Genomic DNA, 27898 nt, shown 5'->3' on the forward strand with positions numbered 1-27898 from the left:
GTGCCGTGGAGAATATTGCAAGAAACATAATTATCTTATAAAGAAAAACCCTCATGCTGGTCCACGAGGTTGTGTTGGATGTAACAACGGCGTTAGAGGATTATATCAGATTTGCAAAAATTGCGGTGGAGATCGATATCGAAGTTTGATGAACTATTACAGAAAAAGAAAAAACATAAATCCCAAAATAGAAAAACCACCATCAGAACTTGAATATTACTTGAAACATAGAACAAATTCCGAAGATTCAGATGAAGATGAAACAGATGAGGAGAAAGGACAGCGAGAACGCGTTGAAAAATATTCATCAAACTTGGTATGGTGGTAAATTAATAGCAGCAGAGGGGGTACCTACCAACGTTGGTCGTCAAAAAAATAAACAAGAAATAAATAAACACGTAGAGTACTTTATTTTTTCAGCTACTATTTCAAACTGAGGTTTTATTAGTACAATCGGTCATTGCAAAAATAAACATCTCAAGGAAAGTTCATTTGTAAAATCTTGACCTTTCTACGAGATGATTTATTTGTTTGTTTTATTTGTTTTGTCGGAATTCTATGGTCTGTTCACCCTCTCTGCTGCTACTACTCTACTTTAGAACTGGCCTCTTTCTCTTTGCCCGTTGTTTGGTTGCTGAAACTGGTTTAATATCTTCTTTTGCATATAGCGAGGCAGACCGTCATAATTACTTTGTTTTATTTTCCATTTCTTAAGCAGCTTTCTCAAACGAGTTATATCATGCATGGTGAAAACTGGTGCCAAGCGTTATAAATATAATCCAAAATATTTATAAATGAAAATTAACTTTTTGTGTTCACATGAATCTTTATACATAATATCCGTAGTCTTTAAATGATGTTATGTTCGCTAAGTTTTACACAAATATATTTCAGAATTTAACCAACTGATTTTTGCACCTTGACTGATGTTCGTATATAACTTTTATTTTAATATTTCCTTTCCATCCATAGCACTTCACAGATGGCCAATGCTCATCCAGACTCCTGATGCATGACAGCAATTGCTTTGCCAGGCTGCTGATGCTGGATTAAGAAATGCTAAGGCGTCCATCTCGAAAACATGATGTTCAGTGACAGTGACATATACACTCTCTTTGTATATCTAACTGCGTGATTACCACCACACCTGGCATATATCTTATAATCTGTCTACTTTCAGGCCCCGCACTTCCAATAATGATAAAGTTTACATCCTCGCCTAAACTCTGTCATATACATACTTGAATATTCAGCAGCACAGTTTTTCCACATATCTCTTTGCATTCAAGCCTTGCATACATACATACATACATACATGCATACATACATACATGCATGTATGTATGTATGTATGTATGTATGCATGTATGTATGTATGTATGTATGTATGTATGTATGTATGTATGTAGATGATTTCGTTTGCATGCTAATTCTGCGCTAAATAAAGAACTCTTCATCGAAAAATGACAACTTGAGTTCCACTAAGTATCAAATACAAATGAATCGACGGGCATATAATTATTCCATTATGGTGTGTCAATGTGTAAGCAAAGACGCACAATTGCAATATATTTTCAAACAGTAGAGATACAGCGCCCTATCTGTATCTAGATACACACATGACGATGTTCTTTATTCACTCAGCACTCATGTGTGCAAAAGTAAGAATTGTAGGTAACTGTATACTTGGGATAAGCCACTTTTTATTTTTTATATAGAGTAAATGCTGTCTTTGTTTGCAGATAGGTATGACACGCTTTGTTGAGGCGTATAAAAGGTTTTTTGATGTGAATGTAAACTCTTCTATTATGTATAACCAGTTTACCTGTATAATTTTAAAAGCAGTTAAGACCAGTCTGGCTAATTGTCCCTGTTGTAATTGTGGATCGTAGCACTGTAATGGTAGATATTATGGTGGTTATTATGTTTTGCTGTTGTTTACATTTGTCGATACAACAGATAACATCACAGTTCTGAAGGAAGATTATTAATGATCTGATAGATCCTGTATGACCAAGGCGTAAAATATCATAATATATGTAGAAAATATCCATACACACAGGTAAGTGGAATATATCAAATCTTAAACTTATCACAAGTGTCGTATTGATCTGTGTCAATCTTAATTTGAATTAGTTTGTTTGGTGTTTTACGGTACACGAACACGAGTAGATCATTTAGCACTGAGGCAATTGGAGAATAATGCCATGCCCAATGACACATCATGGTAGGTGACCCGAGCTCATCCAGTGGAAGGATTTGAACCTTCACCCTTTCGGTAGCGAGCACGGCTGGATAACCCCTGAGCCACCACAGATCCTACATCCATTTCGACATGCTGGAGAGCCCTTATTTTACACTCTAAAGTCCGCAGAGGATTGTGATCATAAAAATTGCAGATAAGGATCTTTCGCCCGACAGGTAGGTTATAATTTCAATCATCTGTTAAAAGTTGTTACGTTTGAAAAACACATTCAGTGATTTTAGAAAGCACATCATAATTTAATACGCGTTTGTTTTGTCGATATGGAACAGTATTATTACATACATGTTAAATTGTCTTTTATAGTTCAGCGATATCGTCAGTACGAGCTCTTATGATCGTATCATGGTACCAATTGTTTTTCCATAGACCTCAATGCTAATGTTTTATGAAATAAATATACTTTCTATCCTACCTCAGCATGCATGTCATAGAGAACAATGCTAGATTGTCAATTTGACTAGGACAGAACCAGGTTCTCTAGTGCATTTAAGAGAGATAACTCTGCTGCAACTAGACAGGGTAAGAGTTATCTAATCACACAAGTCACATTTTCAGTCATCTGTACCAAATTGTAAAAAAATCATAAAAAATACAAAATATGTTCTAGATATGAATCAACATAAGCTCACATATTGCCAGGATGCTCAACTTTGTTTTAAGCCTAACAGAAAGTACAACTCTTACATAATGCACCAATCACTAAGCTAGTTTTATTGTTTATTTCTGAATACAATGTTCCCTACACCTTAAGCTCCGACCACCTGGGGATGTACAGTTGGTACCGTTAAACAATGTTCCCTAAACCTTAAGCTCCGTCCACCTGGGGTTGTACAATTGGTGATGTGATCTGATTTTGATTTTTAACGTAACTTTAACAATATTTCAGTCATATCGCTACGATGTCTGCAATGTGGCAGTTTATATTGATGTCTATCACTGGGGCATCATGTCGCAGACATGTGGCATGATGTCCCACACAGTCACATTATCCTGACACCAGGCCGACCAGTCCTAACACTGACCTCCTAATAATGCTGAACGCCAAGCGAGGCAGCTGGTAGTACCATTGTTGGTATGACTCAACCGGGGATCGAACCCACGACCTCCCGCATCCAAGGCGGACGCCCTAACCACTAGGCCACCGAAGCGGTGTGTACAATTGGTACCGTTATACAATGTTCCCTATAACTTAAGCTCCGTCCACCTGGGGTTGTACAAATGGTACCGTTATGAGAATTTGTCCACAAATCGCCAACGTGTAACTAGTTGCAAAACAGTCAGATAATTTGAAATAAACACCAAATATTTCGTAAGGTATAAAAATGTACGAATATAAGAAACCAAGATATACTATATAATGTATTAAGTGAGCTACTTTATGCAATTATGAATGACCTTGTCGGTTATAAGTAACTGTAAGGATAAATGTCCCGATATTAATTCACAAATAATTCACAAATAAGCAGACTTATTTCAGCAGTTGTCATCTGAACGTTCATTCAAAATAATATAAAAGGATGCCACCCTTCACGAGCTTTGTCACTCTCCATTGTTTGTTAAAGACGGGTTTTACAAAATGTTATTTTACGAGACTGCTCGTCTCATAAACTCTTAGTCAAGCTGTTCCCATGACTAGAGAGAGAGAGAGAGAAAGGAAGAAGAAGAAGTTCAAGCTCTCTTGAAAGAGGTGGAACTTTGACAACGAAGATATGGCTACATCTGGGGAATATGGCGATGCGGGAGGTACTTCGGGACGGTGAAAGAACACAAGCCTCTTTGAGTCTCTGACGAATGAACTGGCGTGTCCGCCGATTGACGCTTTTTATACCAGTTTCTTAGGACATGGACAAATATGGATATACGTCTAGTTCTTGTGTTGCGCCAGAATCTCAAAGTGAGGCTCCATCGTTCCTTACAGACTATCGTCTGGGTCTATGGACGTCATTAGGTAGGCAAGTCTGCCAGATCAGCTCATTTACCCTTCTAGAAGGAATCCTTGGAATGTGTCTAGTTCGTCTATCTCACAACTTATCGAGTGTAGTTTTTTTGTGCTGACTTATGATACAAGGGAAATCTATAGAGAGTTTTGCCTTTTGTTCATAAGGGCGCAATCTTTTTTAAATAGTATATAATTGTAATACCGAAATAAATGGATTTAATCTTAGTATATTTTGATAGAAGATTACTTTCAATATAATTTAGTCAAAAATTACTTTTCATACAATTTAGAGAAAATTTCAATCTTATTAATTTTGCTAAAAAATTCTGTCCTAATAGTTATACTGCTGATACGCTATGGCTAATCCAACCTTGAAATCAATTGTGGCGATGGCAAAATAGCTAAAATTTTCTTACTAATTTCCATGCACAAGATAGCAATAACAGTTGTTATTTTCTGATTTTTATTTTGAAAAAAAAAAAAAAAACGTTTCGTATCTTAACAGAATTTGAATAGCTTACATATGCATCTTACAACTCTGTATTCAGTGCACCTATAATCTATCATTTTAAATTAATAGTAATTATATTGATACCACATTCCGTTTGTAGAATTCACAGATTTTTGTGAAATTCTTATAAAAGAACTCTGTATTCTGCTTGTGTACCAAAATAGGTCAGTCATAGAATCAACGAACCAAAAGCTGGCGACATAACGAAGCCTTACTGAATCTGTCTCATGTGCATGTGGGGCGACGTGACAATGGACAATGGTGTTTAATGGAATACTGAAATCTGATTCTTATTTGACTGTATACATATCTCGCAGCTGTGTAGATTCTGACTAAACTTAGTTTCATACCATATGGTTTTCTCCCCGACCTTCTGTACACGCTCGAAAGATCTATACCTCTGCGAGTTATCCTCCGTTGTGATAGCAGTAACCAAAGACAATAAAATTGGCATAATTCCTCGTAAATTCATTTGCTGCATTTCAAGAGATTTGGGAAAACAATACTTATTTTATTGATTTAATTAGCATAATAATTATTTAACAATGCCGCAAGCGATGGTCTTGACCTTTGACTGTATCCAATTTTCATTTAAGTTCTCAAATGTTTATTTTACTGAATTTCTGTATCATCTCGCTTGTGATATTATTTGGAATGTTGCAATGTTAATGACATGTAGATATTGTGCAAGAGTTGAAAAAGCTCTTTTACCTTTAAAACTTTGGGACTCCTTCTAGTCTTGAAATATAAGTCGAGGAATTATTCTACTTTCAGGAAATCCTTAATTTTTCTTGCGAAAGTTAATGCTACTAGAACAGAGGGTATTATATTTGCATTTAATCCCTGATTGCAGCTTATAATCAAATTAAAGCTCAGAGTTCAAACGAAACAATATAGGACCGATATTTGAAACAAAATTTATTTGAAGGAAATACAATCTGAGGTGTTATCGTTGATAAACACACGTAAGTTTGTATCTGTTTATACTTTGTGTAGTTAAGTGTTCAAGTTGATAGCTCTATGGCATATTCATCAAACATCAGTCATTCCAGTTCAAGAGATTTCGAGTAGATTAATCCAGATATGTAATTAATTAGTTTTTCGCCATATGTCACGATGCAATGAAATAGTTTAAACATATATGAAAGGTTTTCACATTAACTTTTTGTTTCCGTATATATTAAATCTGAGGATGAATTAAAAAGATGCAGATATTATTTTTTATAATCACAATTTTAAGTCATGAACATATTCCCTACTTCAAATTTTTGTGGACTAAGGGAAGAATATTGAAAGGAAATATTTAAGAAAAATAATGAATCTGAATTTGTATTTGTGGCATATGGGCATTATACATTATATTATTCTGAAACTAGAAAGTACATATTCGACATATAGCATATGTATTCTTCACACAAAATACATATTATATAGAAAAGATCCATAACGTGCACATAAAATACGTATGTTACCAGTACTATATATATTATACACATAAACATCATACTTTAGACATAAAATACATATCGTACGCATAAAATGCATATTCTGCACATACAATATCTATCCAACACATACAAGATATATTGTACAGATAAAATACAAATCCTATGCATAAAATATATATCTTACACATAAAAGATATGTTGTCAGTATAAAATATATATAACCTACGTATAAAATACATATAATATACATAAAACATATTGTACATATAAAATATCTATCCTACACATATAAGATATATCCTACACAGAAAATACAAATCCTAGATATTCTACACATACAATACATATCCTACACATACAAATATATTGTACATAAAATACGTATTCTACGCATAAAATATAAATTAAAAAAATATGCCCGTATTACTGGGTTCAGTTTGTTCCTTATCGGTCCACGGCATATTTCTAATATTAAGTGAATTACGTAGGAGTCTCCAGTCGCTTGTTTTCTGGATATATGCTACCACTGATAGACTACGGCTGTATCATATGGCAAAACACATTCAATTATAATCCGCCCAACATTGACAATCCCCAGAATAGGGCCGCCCAAACAAATATAAAACTTCTTATTACGACCCACTTTACGTTTTGTTTTCACGTCTACAATGGCTATCCATACAAAAATGTATTCTTTATTTTAAAAAAATCATGACATATAAATATATCTTTAAACGATCTTTCTCCATATTATATCTCCAACCTAACTTAATTAAGATCATCAAATAGTGAGAGTAATCTATGATCAACAATCAACAACGAACTCCAGAATCCACGGTCAAAACCCAACTGTTTCGAAAGCTCTTTAATACCTAACTAAAATTCCATTGCTTTGTTTAAAACTTCGTTAAAGAAATTCTTTCTTGACCATCTGGAATGATATTATAAGGCCACCCAATAGAGAATTGTATCATTGTCTCAAGAAATAGTATGTGAATGCTTTTACTCCGTGCATGTACATAAGACTTCTGACTTGCGGAGAAGCCTGGTTCCACGACAAAAAGAATACTAAGTTTCTGTGCGCATGTAAAGCAATGTGGATTACCTGGCACGGATCAGTTACAAATCTGGTGCTATGTCTGTGCTTAATGTATGTAAAAAATTATTATCATTGCTTTTCTTAAATCTTGTGCAGTGGAATGTCAAGTACATTTAATTGCGAAATCAATGAAATCAAAGCTAACAAAGAGAGTTATTGTTTGCTTTGTTTATAAGAACATTGTAACTGCTTTCAATCTTTCTTTGCTTGATCCTGGAAAGTATGGCAAATGCAAAGTTTTGTTCTGTGTTTACAGGTAGGTTTTCGTCCTCGTCTGTGTTGTTATTTTGATAGTTGAATTCGCTTGTGCTAATTAAAACACTAATTTCGCACTATATATATATATATATATATATATATATATATATATATATATATATATATATATATATATATATATATATATATATATATATGTTTGAAAAGGTTATAAAGAAATAGTCAAAATATTGTCTCTGCTATACGATGCTCCTTTTTCACCCAGCTGTTTCACTAATTGTAAGAAACAACAAAAATAGAACAAGTAGTTGGAGGATTTGACAAAGCTATTCTTTAAAAAGAAATGTCCTATCTTGAAAGAGACAATGGAAAGAAATATTAACTGAGTTACATCAGTGTGGTTGTAATGAAGATTTATCCATATCTCACAAACTAGATAAATAACCAAAGTCAAGATGGTTTTCATACAAGGATTATATATAAAACACATCAAGCAGCAAAGTAGAGGATTGAATAAGAATTCGTAGTAGTACATATTCTTTATATAATAATGATGAGGATACATCACCGCATCTTTTCTGAGAATGTTCAAAGTAGATTTATTTATATATAGTTGCTCTTAAAGGTAAGTGCAATAATATGCATAATATATTGCTGTTTAAAAATAGTTCATCCTGAACATAAGACAAGCAGGCTATGTAATGATCTTTTAAATGTGTGTCAAATGAAATACCAAATTTGCCTCAACGTATTAAAGCATTTACTTTCCGCTCTCTGTCAGAAATAGTATTCTGTATATGTCCGCTATTAATTAGATTCTCTTTCCAAAAGATGACAACGTTATAAAAGTTTATAATGAATGTATGCGTGAATAGAACAATGGAAGGACTGATGTTTGACTTTCTTTGTGTAGGTACAAAGATTTTTGAACAAAGCATTGCTTTTAAATAATATTAATAGCTTGATTCTAACGTTGATGCATATTCAATTTGATGATAGTCTGATACACGTGTATGAAATATGTAAATATACGAATATTACCGTATACATAAAGATTCTTATATGCACTTGGTAAATACTAGGCCACAACCATGGCACATTTATATTAGGCATTCAGTAATAAATAAGTGGAGATGTAATGTACATAAAGCAGTGAAGTGATACACCGTTTAAAAAGGCAAACAATTATTATATATTTTGGTTGCAAATGCAGATACGGAGACGATTATATTGCAATTGGACTGGTGATAGTTTTAGCAATTACCAAACAATACGGTGGCTTTTGTGTAATTTTTATTTTCTTTTATTTTGTAGCAATCCGTAAGTATGGACGTTAATGTAATAATCGATGAGCTACCACGCGATACTGCTGTTGACCACCCATTCAAAGAAAAGATACCGCTTGCTCCGGACAAGAAGTTCCATATTTTCTTCTCCTACAGAGATATTCAGAGAGACAAGCTTTGGGTGAAGAGAGTTATCGACAAATTGGAGACAGAGTACGGTTACACATGCTGTGATCACGAAAGAGATTTTTTACCAGGCACAAAAATAATGGACAATATAAAATATGGCGTGGGGAACTCCGAAAAAGTAGTCGTAGTATTCTCAAAAGAATCCATTGATAGTCACTATGTTTTACTGGAGGCAGCAATAGCCTACAAAGAGGGCTTAGAGAAACGGAAGAACTTAGTAATTCCAGTTTTGCTAGATGACTGTGATGTTCCTAAGGAATATATGCTTCTGACTTACATAGATGCCAGAGAGGGCGTTGAGGAGACAACTTGGTGGCCCAAACTATTGAAAGTATTAGAATCTACGGGTAAGTTGTCTTTCCTTTGCAATGTGACTAAATACATACGAATTTTATGTAACAACCCTCCCCCCCCCCGTGTCTCTTTCCACTGCAAGGAATACACAAAATATATTAAATAAAGAGCATGCCGATGAATTCAAAGTAATCAAAGAGATGTAGCAAAGGACACAGTGGTGACTGACCCTCCAAACTCTCTATGTACCTAATATACTGTTCCTGTGATATGTTTCGATTCTCTCACTTTACAAGATGCTGTTATCTGGAGTGTAGCAAAAGCCAGCTAAATCTCATCTATTAGCATGCTAGTATATAGGAAATTTCACATGGTTTGGAACTAAAGTCGTTTGATCTAAACGTATTTTGTCAGATTTCAGAACGAAATATCGGCAGTTCGATTCTTGCAAAAGATTAAAAAAATTCTATAGAAACTGAGCACATATGTTTGCTCTCTCTCTCTCTCCGTCTCTGATTCTTCAGGTATGAAAATGTAACACGGTTGAATGCTTTTAAACATGGGGAGTTTGACATTAATTGGTGCCAATGGATCTGAGTCGACTGTGCACCTTAAAATTCTATACAAAGAAACCAGTTTGATTTTGCGACGTTACTGAACTGATTCAACGACTCCCAACTCCTTACTACCCACCTATCCGTACAAATTGACTGTTAAGTTTGTGTCGATTCCTGTTCCTATTTGGAGGTCAGGTGCAACCGAAACTGCAAAGATTACTGCTACCTGGGGATATACAGACCAGAGACTGCCACACGGGGATTGACAGACCAGTATGTGGGTGGAGATGTGTGTGTGTGTGCGTGTGTGTGTGTGGAATGGTCAGATGTTAAATGTATTAGGTTTTCCAAATCGATGCAATAATGTTAAATTCTTTACCTATTATACAGCTGCATTGCACTGAATTCAACATTTTACAGTGAGTTCAACATGAAAAATAATAATATCGGTATCAAGATATAATGCCTATTTGTTTACATGTTTAGTGCAAACGTGTGGTTAAAGTCAGCCGTGTCTAAAAGAAAAACATTCACCAATACATCTTTTATTTCAAATGTAAGAAACAATACTCTGTTATTTCAGAAACTTACTAAAATTGAAACGGTACTGTCAATGATGATCACATCAGTCCTGATCAAAATAAGGTTGCAACCCTGCAGTATCATGAATGAAAAATACGTATTTGATAAATACACAAATCTTTTTACAAGTTTTATATTACGAGTTGACTGCCTCGTAAATATTATAATGCCAATCTACAATATGTCAATATAAACATGATAAAATGTATGACAATCTTCCATCTCAAAACGGCACATGATGGCTTAGAATACGAAGTAGGTACTTTAGATTCAAATGAAAAGGCCAAATTTAACATGAAGCTGAAATCATTGATACGTTTTAAAGACGAAGAAGAAATGTTCCAGATTGCTTAAAATAAATGTACATATTTTAGACAGACTTCTTGTTGGCTTCTTTGTAACACGTATAATTTATTAGACTTAAGGTATTTATGTATGTTTTGGCACCATTTATTGGTAAGAAATAGTCTATTAGACATCTTTCCACCGATCGCGATCGTCCAGCTGCTTGTTCAAGTATCCATTATTTGTGGCAGCAAACGAAAAGGGACCTAACATAACAGATTCTACCGAATTGAAAGGATGTTTAACTAAAGAACATACACAAACAAAATACAATCAAGCGAGAAAAAAGATTTCACTGCAAAAATGGTCAGTATGAGTCACTTGAGTGACCAGTGGGAGGCTGACATTGTTGACACTGAGTCATGCAAAGAAAAAACATTAATGTACACAAATACGTTTCGACTATGATTTATACATTTTTCATTATATGATTGGGCTCAAAACCGAACTAAAAGTAGAGATGTCATACACTCTACTTTCTCAAAAATATTCAAAGAGAAAAGATCTGAAAGGACACAATTTGATAAAGAAATTGTTTTACAAGAGTAGAGTCAGGTTAAGAATTTGGTCGAAGAGGAAAACATTGAATACTCTTCAGCTTATTCATACAAAAAATCATCTGTAATAGAAAGCTTTCTCGTAAAATTAGAAACCAAAATATGTGAGGATTGCAATCAAAATGAAACAGAAAAGAAAAGGGGATCCCATTTTACGAATATGTATTGATCTCTACAGTAACATTCATCATCGCTAAAATGACATGACTCCGGTTGAAATAACGAACAATGATCAAAAGCATGAATACATTGTTTGCTTGACGACAGCACTAGCTAAATTTATATTTGGTGAAACGGAATTTTAAGATATAATTTATTTAAAAGGTCTACCTTCTTTACTTTACATAAGAAATATTCAAAATTAAGCAAGTATTTTCAGGTGATATATTGATTTACAAACTGGAAGTCTTTAATGTAGAAGGTATATAAGATATATTTCACTAACTCGAGTTATATCTGTACGACAAACAGTATGACCGAAACAAAGTTGAAAATATCGAAGAAAACGAAACCGACGAAAGGTGAAAAATATGCACTCGTTATTAGAAAGGATGTGGTGAAACACTTTCAGGAGTAGACTTTTAGCAGTAGAAACAAGCTGAACACTGGCCATCATTATATAAAAGAAGTATCAATGACATACCTCTCATACCGAGGTGACAACTGATCATAAAGAAGTACAATGCAGAAATAGCGGTATTAAGGAGAAAGAAGTAATGTGTGTGATTAGAATGCAACAGATGTGGAGAACATGGTGAACTGGAAAACTGCAGGAATTGATATATGCATTATATGTGAAATGCAAAAGAAATGAAAATAAGTACATTAAATTAAATACAGGTAAGTAACGAAATGGCACTCACAAAACTGTATAAGGCAGATACAAGCGAGACAACGTCGTCACATGGTCATAAATGACATAACGGAAAATTGAACAGAGGCAGCTTTGGAGAATATGTAGTTCAAACAAAATCTCAACTAAAACTGCAAAACGGAAATAATGTAAAACGCTACAAACTAGTTTATGGGATTCTCAGAAAAACAAAGGGTAATACAAATCATATCAATTTTGTTGCGATCATGGATAGATTTAAACAAGTCAAAAATTGTTTTACAAAAACATTACCGCAGAAGTAACTAAACACAGCTGATATGGGAGTTCTTTCTACATAATATGGATGAAACAAAATTCAGTATACTTCTCGCATTGAGTAGGTAAACACATTTGAAGATCAAATCTCTCAGAGCGATTATATTTATCATCAGACCCAAATTCTGCAATCAATAGTTGGTAAACGCTCAGTTATGAAAGGCTATAAATATAGCAATGAAAAACTGCAAGAGGGAAAAAAAAATTACAAAATATCCAACGATGAAAATTTTGCGAAATAAAAATTGTATTTCATTGGAGGAGGAATGTAGAAAAGTAAATAGAGGTTCAATATACTTGCACAAGCATTGCATATTACTTTTTAGAAATCAGTTAATGATTAGAATACTCTATCCACGACACGCGATACAGTCTAACACAAACGTATAACTCATTTTAACTAAATTAACATAGCCGCTACATTGATTACAAATGCATTATACTAAACTCAACTATTCTGGTACAAACCATTAAATATATTTGATCAATACCCTTGAAAATTGACTGATAATTCTTTGAAGATGTACCAAGGATAACATGATACGATAATTTGATTGAATCAAGTGAAGTGGGCAATGTGCACTGCAATGTGTGGTTGTGGTATTTCCTACTGGCATTTATCAGATAAAAGTGTTGCAGTAGCAGTTAAATTTATTTACGGGTTTAGGGTTATTTTTAAACACGTACAACTTCTACATCAGGTTAAGAACAAGTGCCTTCACTTACGGACTACGATAACGCCAGAAATACTATAATCTGTGTGCCTTAGTGTTGGTGGCGGAGTAATGGACGAAGTGAATTGTTTATTTTTTTCATCATGTTTATTTCACTCGCGCAAGCAAAATATGATGGAATTATATATTTATGCAAGATAGAAACGGATTGGCATCTGTCAGTGAACGAATCATCTTTTCCTCATGATGGATCAGCACAGCCTACAACACCAATATTCACAACACCTCCTCAGTGTTAGCAACAGGCAGAGCAAAAGCGTTCATATAATCATTTATTGCAGTGGTTATATAAGGAACGTAATTGTCATGCCCTTGTATTTAAATATTTTGTGGGAGGATTAGACTAGAGATAATTGTTCTTAACGTTTGAATTTACTGCTTACATTTTCTCTCAGATATCTCACTGTGTTAGACCTCCATCTAATTGTACTTGTAAAATGTTAGTTATAGTGAGTATTGAGGTTGTTTTGTACCGTGCACAGGATTTACAGCATTCTTGCAATTTTGGACACACGTTTCTGGAAGATGTAGAGTTAGAAAAGGGTGTTGAACCAACATTTTGGCATTAAACGTCGGTCTGCTGTTTTAATGTTGTCAAGATCATATTTTGTCTGTTTATCTTCTGATCCTTCTTTCACTGGATTTGTTTCCCTTTTTATATGGCGGGGGAAGGTGTGTGTGTGTGTGTGTGTGTGTGTGAGAGAGAGAGAGAGAGAGAGAGAGCATGTGTGTATGCGTGTGTGTGAGCGTGTGTGTGTGTCTCTTTGAACCTTAAAATCCATTTCAACATGTGGCGTAAATTATAACGTACTGTCTTTAATTATAAGATAAGTTGCGATCGATTGAGTTTATTGTCCAGCATTTGTAAACATTTATGATGGCTTTATTGAACCTACTAGCAACTTTTGCTTCAATATATTGTTGAGAAGTTATAAAGGCTTCTCTTCACAGCTTAGTTTCATCAACATATGATTCCGTATTTTGAGTCAGAGTCATTTCTTGAATTATCTTGAGGACCATATTCTCATTAAACTCTTCATAACCACCTTCAACCATTTTCTGGATATTGAGATAGCGTAACAATTGATTCATGGACAACTCCAATGGCACATCCTGTGCGAACCAGAACTTGAAGAATTATACCATAATATCGCTGATTAGCAGACTGCGTCCAAAACAAAATCTTATTCAGTTTAGAAAATCGTTTAACCATCATTGCATGACTTCAGTGCGAATAAAATACGTCATTGGATTATGTTACCGAAGCTACATCTATCTGCATTCCTAGACGTTACTGTTATAATTACCTTAGTGATGAAATTATACACTTGGAATCATTCAACCTACTTCTCTTGTTCTTCCGTCCATTTTTGGGGTTGGTATTATATCATTTATATATGTTTACACTACATATGATATGTTTTATATTGGACCAATTAGAGAGTTTTCTCTGTTTCTCAAGATCAGACGAATATATTAATCAAAATATAATAACATGAGCATTATCAAGTTCATCTTCTCTGACACGTTTAGGTTTCGTACAATTTATCCATCTGCAATAAAAGTCAATGAACAGTAGGAACATCAAGTGTCTTTAAAAATTTGTTTGATTTCATGATTTGTCTTAGTAATTTTAAACATCTACTTCTTTACTTTTACATTTATCTGAGTTTTTCACCATTATGGTGACCTTGTTAAATGTACTTTTTGTTTTGTTCTTTCAAGCAATTCCTCTGCCCATATTTTAACTTTGGTAAGGTATGCAGAAAAGTATAGAGTCTGGAAAACTCAGGTAATTGTTATTTTAGATTCTCAGCACATAGTACATATATTACAATCTCTCGCTTGATTTACTTAGTTACATTTCAAATTAGTTTTCATAACTTGAAGTAAATTAGAAAATCATATTGCAACTAACCGTATTCCCGATTCAGATTTATCTTGAGTTCGCATTCCAAACTTTACTTGGAAATGAAAGAACGAATCAATGATTTATAAAATTAGCATAGAAAAGCAATTTGATACAGGCAAAAGATCCTCGTAGCATAGAACTGTACAGACATTTTAAAAACAGTTCCAACTATGAAAAAGACAAAATCAAACTTTTGAAGGAAGAGCAGGAAAAAAGTCTAAAATATCATGAGATGAGGTCCAATTTTATGAAATTTAAATAAAATATTTCTTTGATAATACATTTGTAATTGTTTAATCAAAAAGTTGAGTTGTTTACTTATCGAGTATTCAAAGGATATCGTATTTGTCAGGAATGAACAATCAAATCACAGCAACGATATGCATATCGTTATATCGTGCTCTGCATATATGTACTGTCTTACAAACCAATCATCCTAGCATATAACATAGATTTTACCTACATATACATGTTTAACGAAACAAAATATATTGTTTGATCTGTTTACCATACAGCAATTAAATCGAATCACACAACGTTGTTTGCTTTTAAAGTGTCGTATAAGATGTAAATAGGTCCATTACGAAACATTAAGTCTGAAGAAATCGCAAAGTTAATTAATCCATTTTTATTTAATTCGCAATTGACCACTTATGACCGAGTAGATTTTTACCGGAAAAAATTGTTAGGACTATGAAGGCTAAAGTAAAATTATATCGATAAATACTTTAATTGTTGCGGAAAACAGGCTTAATATACAATTTAACTTAAAAACGATTTCAACTTTACAACAATAATAGTATACATAATTAACTATGCGACATTAAATATTGCTTACTGTAGCCTACATCATTCTTTTGAGAAATATATAGGCACTCCAAAGTCTATTTTCGTACAAATCAATGAGTCACAAATTACCAAGCACCATGTATATCCTTTACGGATGTTGACATCCAGATATGCTTGTCTTGTAGGCACAACGCCGATAGACAATAATAGTCTTGATTTTAGACCGCAAAATCTCATGATTAGAGAGATCGATTGCTATGCAAGTGTGAAAAGATATAAGCTAATGTAATGTATTAGTCTAAGTTTAGAGTTGTGTGCAGGCTATCACGTCTTCAGTTTAGTGCATTACGCGAATCAGAACATCCGAATAATGGGTCATGGTAATACCTACTGTGTCAGCTTTTCCCTTGGCTTTAAGTAGGTTTGATATAATGCGTTTATGATTTGTTGCAAAAGCTTTGAAGGAAAAATATACTTGTCACAAAGTTTTAAAATATGGTGATATTATTTAAAGTTGCCAATAGTAAGAAGATCAGTATGGCAGAATTACAAATTAGAACAGCCTGAACAGAGGTAGTCTTTGTCTTTTGCATAATTATGGATGGTGGAACTTTAACAACTGAAACTGAGATTTATATTACAATCGATAGTCTTCCTGAAATAGAAATATTTTTACCAGTCCAATTTATAACAAAGATGGTAAACTATTCATTTTATGTTCAAAAATTTGGCGTTGGGTACTATGATATTGCTGAACAATTTTAAACAAACTTAACCTACATAAATGTCAAGACTGAAACAAGGAACACTTTAGTATGTGGTTTATTGGTACAGCCTTGAAAATAGTCAAAGATGGAATTAATGCAAATGATGAGAATAAAGTCACAATGGATGCTTAATGTTGCAAACAAAACCCCACGTTAAGATCATTCCAGTGGCACAGTATATATTATCAATCAGATCTCCACTTTCCTACACGAAGATCTGACCGCGACGGCAAATAGGCATATTCTGGTTACCTATGTTATTACCACAATCGCTAATTTTGTTAGCCAATCAGAGAAAATAATATATCTTCATGTTTGGGAGACTGAGTGGTGTAGCTAATGAGCATCAATGTGTGCCAAACGATTTGATTCATTTTCCAATTTTTGAAGCTGTATTTCCATTGGTTAATTCAAAGGTCACTAGAACCTCTAAGCGTTTGCTGTTAGATCTTCATATGGGACAGTGGAAGTATGATTTTAATCAGATTAAAACTTGAAACTTAAACATAATTATATTTTTCTAGATTAGACCAGTAAAACAAAATATTATTCTAATGGGTTTTGCAGTGCTAAATGTAGTAGGGTGTTGGTTTCCTTTAAGGTTCAAATCACGATTCAAAACACCATTGAAACTAACAAATGTAAATATTCTGCATCAACATATGCTGCGCTGAATACAATTTACATGCATTAGATGGTTTACATCGATATATCATTCAATACAAAAAGCCTTATAAGCACTTTTTATAAACTTGTTTAATGAAATTCGATCAGATGTATTCTTGTTTGATTTGCATTATCTGAATATAAGGATATTATCACCATGTTCTTTGCAAACTCAGTCTACAAAGATATTAAATATTGAATAAGGAAAAAGAACGGAAATTCTAACAATATTTCTTATAGTATTAAATTTCAATCAGAAAATGACAATGTATGATATTATTGATATGCACCTTCTCCATGGCAGAAGTATGTTAGTAGTAGTAAAGTTTGTTACAGAGAAATGCAAAAAGATAGCATAATTATGTCAAGAGGAGAAGCATCTTCCAACATTGTCAAGATGCTGTTTATCTCATGATTGTATGATCTAATAATATTCATGTCCTGGTCATTTTACACTTTAGTAAATACGAAACCTTTTTCGATTTCGAGAGTTGCACATTTTTTTCACTACTGTACAAGCTTTTCTTTTCATCTCCTAATGAAAATGTTTACTTTAACCCACTTAGGTTTTGTGTGTGTAGCGTTATTTTACGTTATAGTTCTAATCTCCCGACAAATATGTTTTTTTTAAACAAATATCTGGTATCAGTGATCCATTATTATTACGACTCTAGTTCTTAAATTGTGTCAAAGAAAGAATCTAAATGAACAAGGTTAGCAAAATGGACACATTATTTATTTCTCTACAATATGAAGTGAAAGATTAAGAGATACTTAAGGTATTGTGAATTGCATCCAAATTATTATATATGTCCTATCACAAGTCTAAAAATATATAATGTTCCGAATGAATTATAATAGTCTTGAATGGTCTAATGTTCCTCAGTGCTACAGTCCAGAACTTCATTGAATGAGTGCTCAGTAATTCCCGGGTAACCTCCTAACTCAAAGTCAATGAACACTTAGTGATTCCAATGAATAGTTTAAATAAATACTTCCTCTTTAATTTCAAATGTGAACACAAATGTTGATTCTGATCAAAAAGGAGCCTAACAGACTGATATAAAACAGCTGTGAATTAAGTAATGATTTGTAAAGAATTTTTAATGGAAAAAAGTTTAACTGCGAACAAGACTGACATTGAGCTCAAATGTTATGTAAACATCTTATTTACAAATGACTTATAAATGCACATTCCATCACACACACACACACACACACACACACACACACACACACACATATAAGACATAAAGTAATATTCTTACTGCACCAATAATTTGGCATAAAAGAATCTCTTACCTTAAAGAATTTTATTTGTAGAGGAAACCTCCAGGCCGCAATTTCACGTAGAGGAAAATAGCGTTACAGGTAATCTTAAGATATTAAGTATACTTGAAAGGCTATTTTAATTTTTGCTTTCTTATTTGTATAATTTTCCTGATAACTGCTTGTTAGATGAACATATGGAAGAAATAGACCTGGCTAATTATTTCAAAGCAATACTTATGTTTCTCTAATTCTCTCATGCCTCTTTATTACATGCCGGTCTCGTTAGCTGCTGAACATTTCTTTGTTTCTTTTCAAACACTTTTTAATATTATAGTCTGTCTTTATTTTATGTACAAAATAATTTGCATGCATATTATTTGATTTATATTAATTTATTGTACGTTAATGACGTAGCAAATATCTATCTCCTATATGCGTATTTTTACCTTCCCCCCATACAAATAATTAATAACATACTCTAGGCATTGGTACAAGTATGGGATAAGTTGTCAAAGGTCAGTTAAAAAGAGTGAAATATGACTGATGCAATCTAGAATAAAGCTCAGTGTTTATTGGTTTATATAGAAGATATGAGGATGTTTAAAATTAGGTTCGACAGCCAATGATAACTATCCATGAGGACCTTTCTATATCTGCTACATTTTTATGCAATCTTTAAATTAATTCTCATTAACAAACCAGAAAAAGCAAAAAGTGGTTTAAATTGATGATTTTAATTTAATCTGCGTTTTAAACGCATTTGGTCCGGTCAAGCTGTTATTGTTTTAAATCAAAAGTTTGTATTTGAAAAAAATTCTGATAGAGTAAGCCCATCTTAACATGAAAATTGTCCATCTACCGTCCGGTTTCACCTCCGCCTAGATAATATGCAAATTGATTATTTTAAGATATGGAAGAATTTCATTAGTCGAGCAAACATAGACACAATATTGTTCTACATGTATACAAGTGTTATCGCTGCTCCTATACTTCATGCCTTTTAAAACACGTTATATAATTATTTGTTGACTCTTGAATAGCAGAACACTTTCAGTAACCAGAATTTAAATTTGTTCCCTAGCAGCCAAATCGTGTGCTAATTTATAGCAAAGAGTATTTTTTTAAATGTTTCAAACCAGTAAACATTGTCATTATTTTCATTTCCAAGGTCTTTTTTGCGGAACCATGCAACGCACGCAGCAAGAATTATTAGTTTTCATTCCGAAATGATTTTAGAGCGAATAATCATGAAAAATAGAAAGGTCATGGCAGACTAAAAAATTGAACTTATGATGTATCAGGTCTTGACACTTGAAGCTTCTTTTCAATATAATTCGATCTTCAGTGTCAAAGAATCTTAATTAGCTGTCTTTATGTTTTTTTTGCTCGGTGTCTTTTTCCGTTTTTGAGAATTAGATATTTCTAGATTCATTATTTCTTGTTTGCTTAGTAAATATGAAATCCAAATCTTATGTATTCTTTTCAACAGTGGACAAAAAATTTGCTGTGAATCGTCTTTGTTCGATCGAAACTAAATACAACTATCATCGATGCAGTATACAGGCATCTAAGTATCTTCCAGCTGAATTGCAACCACAAGAAATAGGGGTAAGTGTTTTGGAGAACTAATGCACTGTTCTTATGAAAACGTATTTTAAATGCAATCTTAGTTGACGTATAAACGGTGTGATACAAAATCTGTCTTGCTTTAAATTGGGTCTGATTGCACTAAAAGAAATGGGAATTTTGTAATTTAAATTGGTGCATTTCCTACTCACAAAATTATCTCATTTTGTTCTGAATGTCTCCTTCCTTCTTGCGAGATTAACCATGGATTTCATTTGTTCCTGCGACAACTCATTAGGACATTTTTCGTGGTTGTAATCCTACCAGATAATGTAGTTATGCTATTTTGATGTTCGACAATTTAGAATATTTTTTGTCTATATATGCCATGTATTACTTTTGTGTGCAGTTGATTGCTGGCATATCTCCCTATTAAAGTTGCTGGTTTTGTGCTCTTTTAATGTCTGACAAGGCTTTAGCTCTTTACGCTCTAATTAAGTTTCTATTAATTTCATCGGAGGAACAGTGTTTGCCCTGGACAATGGCTTTACCCATATTCTTTGAGTATACATAACCCGCTTATATTTCTCTATCACTTCTAGGAACTAGTATAATTATACTTAAGTCTTACATATGCACAATTGTAGGAAGTTATTTATCCAAGTGTTAAAAACCAATAACCAGTCATTTCCTAACAATGGCTATGGAAAGAACTGGAGGAACGATAATACGTTGATGTTTCTAGTCATCAATTTCCGTTCACAACAGCAATGTTAAGTTATTGGGGTATATCTAGACAAATGGTTAGTAAGTGATGAAATTAAAAAATAAATATCTTGTCAACATTCATATTTGAACGTACGGATTCAAAAACCTGTCTCCAATTATCGCTCCATTCATGTGTATCTGTCTTACGTTAGTATGGTAGTATTTCACGAGAACGGTCTATGGGGATTCTCTTGCGGTAATTCCCTCCTGATACAGTGGTATATGTTGCTTGTATTCAACAGTAACGAATGTGATACAGCTATTATGGTGTTTTTCCTTCATATTGTTGTATACAGTAATAATGGAAAGCAATGATGATGTTGCTCATAAGATGGTAACTATGCTATTACATAATTGTCCATATAATTTCAAAACACTTTTTGCGTTCCCATAAGTGTTACTTTCAACATAATATTCTATTTATTTATTGAATGGTCATTTGATTGACTGTTTTTGTTTGTTTATTATTAGACACAGTTATTATTAAGAACAGAATTACATAATTTCTAATTTGTTTTAAAACCCGTCTTATTATGAATAAGAATTTCATTAGAATATATGCACTTCCTGTTCAGGAGACGATAAGCTATAATAAGAATAGGTATATTCAAATTACAAGAAATGTGGATAATTCAAATTTAGACAAAGGGAAGATATAGTATGGCAACAAAATAATTCCATAATTATGAAGTTTTATTTTTGACATATGTTTATAGGAAGGCGCATTTTTGGAGTTGAAATTTGTGGTTTTGTCAAGAACAAGATTTTAAATAAACGGATGTTTTTAAGCATAAAAATAGTTTATGCTTAAATCATTATTAATTTCAATCATGCCATTAGTTTTCTACTTATGTGCATTGTTTGCCTTTATATCACGTATTGGAGATGGATACGCATTCAGTTTCACGCAAAGGAAATACACATCATTAACGTGGTAGACAGTTTCTCCATGACTGTCATAAATCACTCATATCAGGAGGATCTCAAAATAGAGAACAAGTGGAAGAAATAATCAATTGTATTCGAAAAAATAAAAAAGGTAATGTCTTGCCACAATCGAGATTGAAAGGATTATGCACAGCATTGTATTTTGTTTTCTCAAAAGTTTCTTGTATTCTTTGAACTTATTGATGTTTATTTTATATTTGAAGGATTCTTTCCAAAAAGGAAATCGTTAAGCAGAATATATGTCAATTGTCACAAAAGCTGATACAAAATACTATAATATGTTGAAGTAAATTTTTGTGTAATCTAGACAATTAAACTATAAATATACATTTATTTGAAGATAAAAATATATTTTGGTAATGAAGAAACCTAACTGAAAATTATATTGAATATTTTCTCAAGATCCCTTTTTAACTATATTTTCAGGTACCAGTTGACATCATCCGAAGAACATATAAAGACTTGCTTCAAAGTCCTAGAGTATTATGCAGACAAAAATATTGGCTCCTTGCAATAATCTTGATGGTACTTGGGGGTCTAGGATATTTGATCTTATTAGCTATATTTTTCTACTTCGTTGGCATTTGCATAAACTCCTCTCTAGGATGCACCTTTAGCGCCGAATTTTATTTTTGGATTGGCTTTTTCATAGTATTTCCAGTCTGTTCTTTCTTTGGATGCAAGACGTGCTATTTAAAGGTAGGTTCTTCCTTCTGTCATGCACTTTGTTTACAACTGGTTCGTTCACTGCTTCAGTGCAATTTTATGTTACACAATATTGTCATCAACATCGATCAAGCAAGGGCAGTATCTGAAACAATAATTTTATGTTTGAAACCCAGCTTTGTCTGACATTGAAATAATAATAAATAGGGAAAAATACTGATTTGAATCTGTATATAAATGACACATGACTGCTGGCAGGCAATTTTTCGTTCAGCGATTATTAATTATTCATCCATTTTTTTCATCGGAATAGGATGTGTAAGGATACTTTTAAAGTTTATACGTATGTAATTTGACGGTCAGATATGGAGGTTTCTATTTAGGTTTAGTTTTGAGCTCCTCGCCCTGCAAGAATAGTGTAATAGTGTAATTCAGGAACAATTAACACTCCCACGTGGGAATTGTCGGGTAATGAACCCGCGATAAGCTATCGAATGAAAGATAATTTTGTCGAAATTTATGACTTAAAACATTAAAAATGTAATAATCAATGTCTAAGAAAATATGAAATAATGAAATTATTAGATAGAACTAAGAAAATGATGTGCATTCCTTTGCTATTACAATACCACAACCAAACCGACGACTTGTTCAGAATGTGGTAACATTTTTCCTACCTTTATATCACGTAAGTTACAAAGACAGTACATAAACACAGCAAATACTATTTTCCCCAATGATTGCCAATAACTCTTTGATAATGCGCAGTATTTAACTTAGATGGCAAATAGACTTAGTCATCATAAAATGTTCAGTCTCTTCTTCTGACACAATCTTTTACCATCTTTTATTTCTTATTTCCCGCATCTTAGAAAGGACATTAAGCAAACGTTACATGAAAGAAAAGAAACGTACTTTCATTTTCAATAGCGTTATCCTTTGAATACGAATATTCATTTTTCTTCTTCTTCTCCCCCCCCCCACCACATATAATGATAACGCCATTTCCAGCTGCGCAGTAAGCGTTGATTTAACGATATACACAAACAGGATTATAATATTATTCTTGTTAGACATTTTTTCACAAACGGAAAACAATTCTGATGTACACTTGCTCGTTGTCAGCATTAAGCTTTACACATAAGTAAAAGCAATAAAGACTGAGCTAATAAAGTCCGCAGTGGTCCATGTATATATATATATATATATATATATATATATATATATATATATATATATATATATATATATATATATATATATATATATATATATATCACATACATGAAAATAACATGGCCTTTGAAGTGTTGGTATAAAGCAACTTGATATACCAATAGTATTGGTACATCAAATTGTGATTTGTCCATGGCATATGAGTACGCATAATGATCATATTTTTATAGATTTTATACTCTCTATACATGGACATGATTTTCGCGGAATATTACATTCAAAAATGAGAAATTAGCAAGAAAATGAATTCCATGTAAAATACTTTTTTTTTATAGAAACTAAAATTTTTATACATAAATCAAACAAACAACAATACTCAATACAGGAAATAAATATTATTGAGCTCCACCCTGTACCGTCTGCTGTCATCTCTGTTAACACTGCTGTTTCCAGTCTCTTCCTCTGGCAAACATAAAACACTGCAACTCCGTGAAAATAAAACAATGATATCAGATAAGGAGCAAGATGAAGCAACATCTAATCTCTAAACTGTGAGTTAATTGGAGAGTTTGATAGAGACATGCTGAAAATTTGCAAATGAAAATGATCATTCTGTGTCCAAATGTGAGCTTGCTAGGGAAGACAGATCTGAACACCATGAGCCTGATGAAATACGGAAATTTATAAAAAGTAAGCAGAATGCAAACACTTTAAAATAGACACTTTTTAATGTAAGGCCAGTGACAGAATTCTTGTAGTCAAAAAATGATTTCAGATATTTACACGAGATACACCCATCTGAATTTGGTCAGCACCTGGCTGGATTTATACTCAGTGTTAGGAAAAAAGATGGATCTGAGTTTGAATGGAACACAGCTTAAGAATCATCATCAGCTCCATTGATCGCCACCTTAAAACCAAGAAATATGCTAGTACAATCATGAAAGGAACAGACACAAATTTTGCATTAACAAGGGAGGTTCTTCGGGCTAAGCAAAAAGATTTAAAATCTAAAGGAAAAGGAAATAAACCCAATCGGAGTCAACCGATCACAGACGATGAAATGAATGCCTGGTTTTGAAAAATCTAATGGGGATGGAAACACCTGAAACCATTGTTAACACATTGTGCTTTAACAACTCTGTGCATTTTGGTTTGACGGGAGTGACTGAAGATTACAATCTGAAATGGGGAGGGGGATGTTACACTAAAGAAAGATGTGAATGGCCTCGAGTACCTTGAATTCAAAGAAAGACTGACAAAAACAAGAACAGGAGACAATGTCAAGGACATCAGGGATATTAATCCTAAGATGTATGAAAACAAAACCAACAAAGAGAGAGATCCACTTGCTATCTACAAACGGTATGCTGAGCTAAGACCAACATACTTTTGTCAACGTGAAGATTCTTTCAGTACTGCGCCCAAAACTAGGCTAATCTCAGTGACAAAACCAAAATGTTTAAGGAAAAACAGTCTTTAGAATTAACAAACTTGGATGGAGCATGCAAAAAAAAAAAAATACGAAATAAAAAGCAAACATTACAGAAAGAAAGAAATTAACCAGCACTAGCAGCCGAACGTACCTATTTCAGAAGTTAAGATAAAAAACATTTCCCCAACTGATATCATGCAAATTTCAGGCCACAACAATGTACAGTCTATAAATAGCTACTCAAACATTAGTGACAAACAACAACAGACGTACTCCAATTACCTGAGTAACACCGGCTACCAAAGTAATGATGCTGTCAACTCCAACCCCCACAACAAAGAAATTTTAAGCTACACAGAAACAGACTAGTATATCAAGTTCCCAAACGTGTAATATTCAACAGAATCAAAGTATCGGCAACCCATTTCTCGGATCAAACATCATCGTATAAAATTTATTTGTTATAAACCTCCTGCAAAACGTGAACGAGATCCCTAACTGGGTCAACTTCTTTCAACAGGCGAATTCTCAAACAGGGCCCATACAACGGAAACGTAGGAAAATTATTGAAAGTGGCACTGAGAGTTAGTAGGAATGCCGAAATATGGACAGAAACGATATCAGTGAAATGTTGTTAGGGTTAAATTGTTTAATTACCTATTATTCCTTCAGTATTGTGATGTTTCTGGCTCGAATCATGGCGCTGCTCTTCATGCCAATGACCGCCCTGTTACTACTGTTCATAACAACGAATCCTGCAAATTCAATGTTTGCATGCACATTATTAAAACAAAATTGAATGTTAACTATCAAACTTGTGTTTTGATTTAATTTAATATTGCTAAAGGAAACATTTAGCAACTAATATGAATGAAGTGTACAGGAAATTATGAATCACTAGAAAACTTCTTGTTTGAGCGTACATACATGCGAGGGGTTGTGAAGAATTCACTCCCCTAAACTGCACTCTTTATGGCTGCCAGTCTAAAATGAAAACTTGTATGTGGTATAAATAAAATACAGTGTATAGTATGTACGCTGTATCAATGATATACCACTCGTTGTATAAATTTTTCATTGAAAGAAAGCTCGACAAGCCCTGTTTCCTCTTAATGAAACATGTATACATCTAGTGGTATATCACTGATACATCGTACATACTATATATATATATATATATATATATATATATATATATATATATATATATATATATATATATATATATATATATATATATATATATATATTGTAGAGGCTTTATGATCTTTTGTAAACAACTTGAAAAGGTCCAATGACACATGGCTCGTTCCCATGAGTCATTAATCTCTCGCGACTTAATAGTGTTGCCTGTTTTAGAGCTTTCTGTTCGATTTTATTGATGTGTTTCTTATAAATATTTATGACCTAGTTTCTTATTGCAGGGTTATAATTTTGGGAATGACCACGCACTTTATGATATAAAAGGAAAAAACAATGACTTTGAATCAACTAAGAACTTTGAATATTTTCACTCAATAACGTTTAAATGAATGCGAAACATTAAAAGTTTAGCAAAAGACATTTTCAAAAAGGTAATTGAATACAGGTATGTCTTTACCATGTAAACATTTTCGTCGTGTATAATATACATATTTTCAAGAAGGTTTTTAATGATAACATTTTAATAAAAAAAACGGTTTCGTACTAAATACATTTCAGTTTTCCTGTGTTCAGTTGCACAGATAGTCTCTTTTAGAACAAATGTAATACGGAGACATTAGTCCTCAATATTACTTGAGAATACATCATAAAAGGAATATATTAACCTTATTAGATTTCGTCCTTTTATTACGTTGAATTTTCCGACTTATTTAAATCTTTCCAATATAAGATACATTTCCTTGTTACCAGAACTGAATCGTCCACACACACACACGCACACGCACACGCACGCATGCAATTACACAGACGCACATACACCGACCTGAGCAAGAGTTTTATCATTTTAAAGGTTCCTAAGAACAGCTATATTTTCTTAAGATATTTGTCAACAAAAGCACTATGCAAATATGTAACCTGGAAATAAAATGAGTATATATTATGAAAAAAAGCGTTTTTAACATTGTTTCTTTGTTAAAATGAAAATAGATATGTTAAGATTGCTTTTTGTGTGTTTTGTTCTCCTCGACAGCTACCAAAAAGCGTCCACAAGAATGTCATAGAACACAACAAGATTTTGTCCAAATATGGTGTCATGGTGACAGTAGTGCACGAACGTATGTGGAAAAGTGCATATGTATCCTTTGCTATATTTTCACATATAGATAGATAAGCTTGTTGTAACAAAGAAAATAGTTTACTTTTTACATAGATAGAGTACGTACAGATATATATATATATATATATATATATATATATATATATATATATATATATATATATATATATATATATATATATATATATATAAATAGATAGGTATGTAGGTAGGTAGATAGATGTATAAATGGAAGGATGGAAAGATGGATGGACGGAGGGACGGTTAGACGGGTATATATATATATATATATATATATATATATATATATATATATATATATATATATATATATATATATATATATATATATATATATATATGTAGGTAGGTAGATACATAGCTAGATGTATAAATGGAAGGATGGAAGGATGGATGGACGGCCGGCCGGATGGACGGACAGACAAATAGATATATATAGATAGACATATAGGTGTATATATATATATATATATATA

At 32.9% G+C, this 27898-nt stretch overlaps 2 protein-coding genes across 3 annotated transcripts in view; both read left to right on the forward strand.

Annotated features, from left to right (window-relative positions):
• Positions 1 to 27898, forward strand: part of LOC149785537 (uncharacterized) — a 236648-nt gene that overhangs the window by 66818 nt on the left and 141932 nt on the right. The gene's annotated exons all lie outside the window — the stretch shown is intronic.
• LOC149785538 (uncharacterized) lies at positions 1901 to 27455 on the forward strand. Its single transcript, XM_089979903.1, has 6 exons — positions 1901 to 2062; positions 8797 to 9304; positions 18634 to 18681; positions 20072 to 20190; positions 22291 to 22563; positions 27315 to 27455. The coding sequence occupies exons 2-6, from the start codon at positions 8809 to 8811 to the stop codon at positions 27453 to 27455; spliced, it is 1077 nt and encodes a 358-aa protein (XP_089836029.1). The 5' UTR covers positions 1901 to 2062; positions 8797 to 8808.

The sequence above is a fragment of the Sinohyriopsis cumingii genome, chromosome 13 (genome assembly GCF_028554795.1).
Source record: "Sinohyriopsis cumingii isolate HCF-2022 chromosome 13, ASM2855479v2, whole genome shotgun sequence".
NCBI lineage: Eukaryota > Metazoa > Mollusca > Bivalvia > Unionida > Unionidae > Sinohyriopsis > Sinohyriopsis cumingii.

What these genes read in the sequence shown, in the direction of transcription:
- LOC149785538 (XM_089979903.1), top strand. Translation starts at nt 8,809, where the DNA reads ATGGACGTTAATGTAATAATCGATGAGCTACCACGCGATACTGCTGTT. An exon ending in GAAAGTATTAGAATCTACGG is followed by an intron (nt 9,305 to 18,633) that starts GTAAGTTGTCTT and finishes TTTTATTTGTAG; the next exon opens with AGGAAACCTCCAGGCCGCAA. An exon ending in TGCAACCACAAGAAATAGGG is followed by an intron (nt 20,191 to 22,290) that starts GTAAGTGTTTTG and finishes CTATATTTTCAG; the next exon opens with GTACCAGTTGACATCATCCG.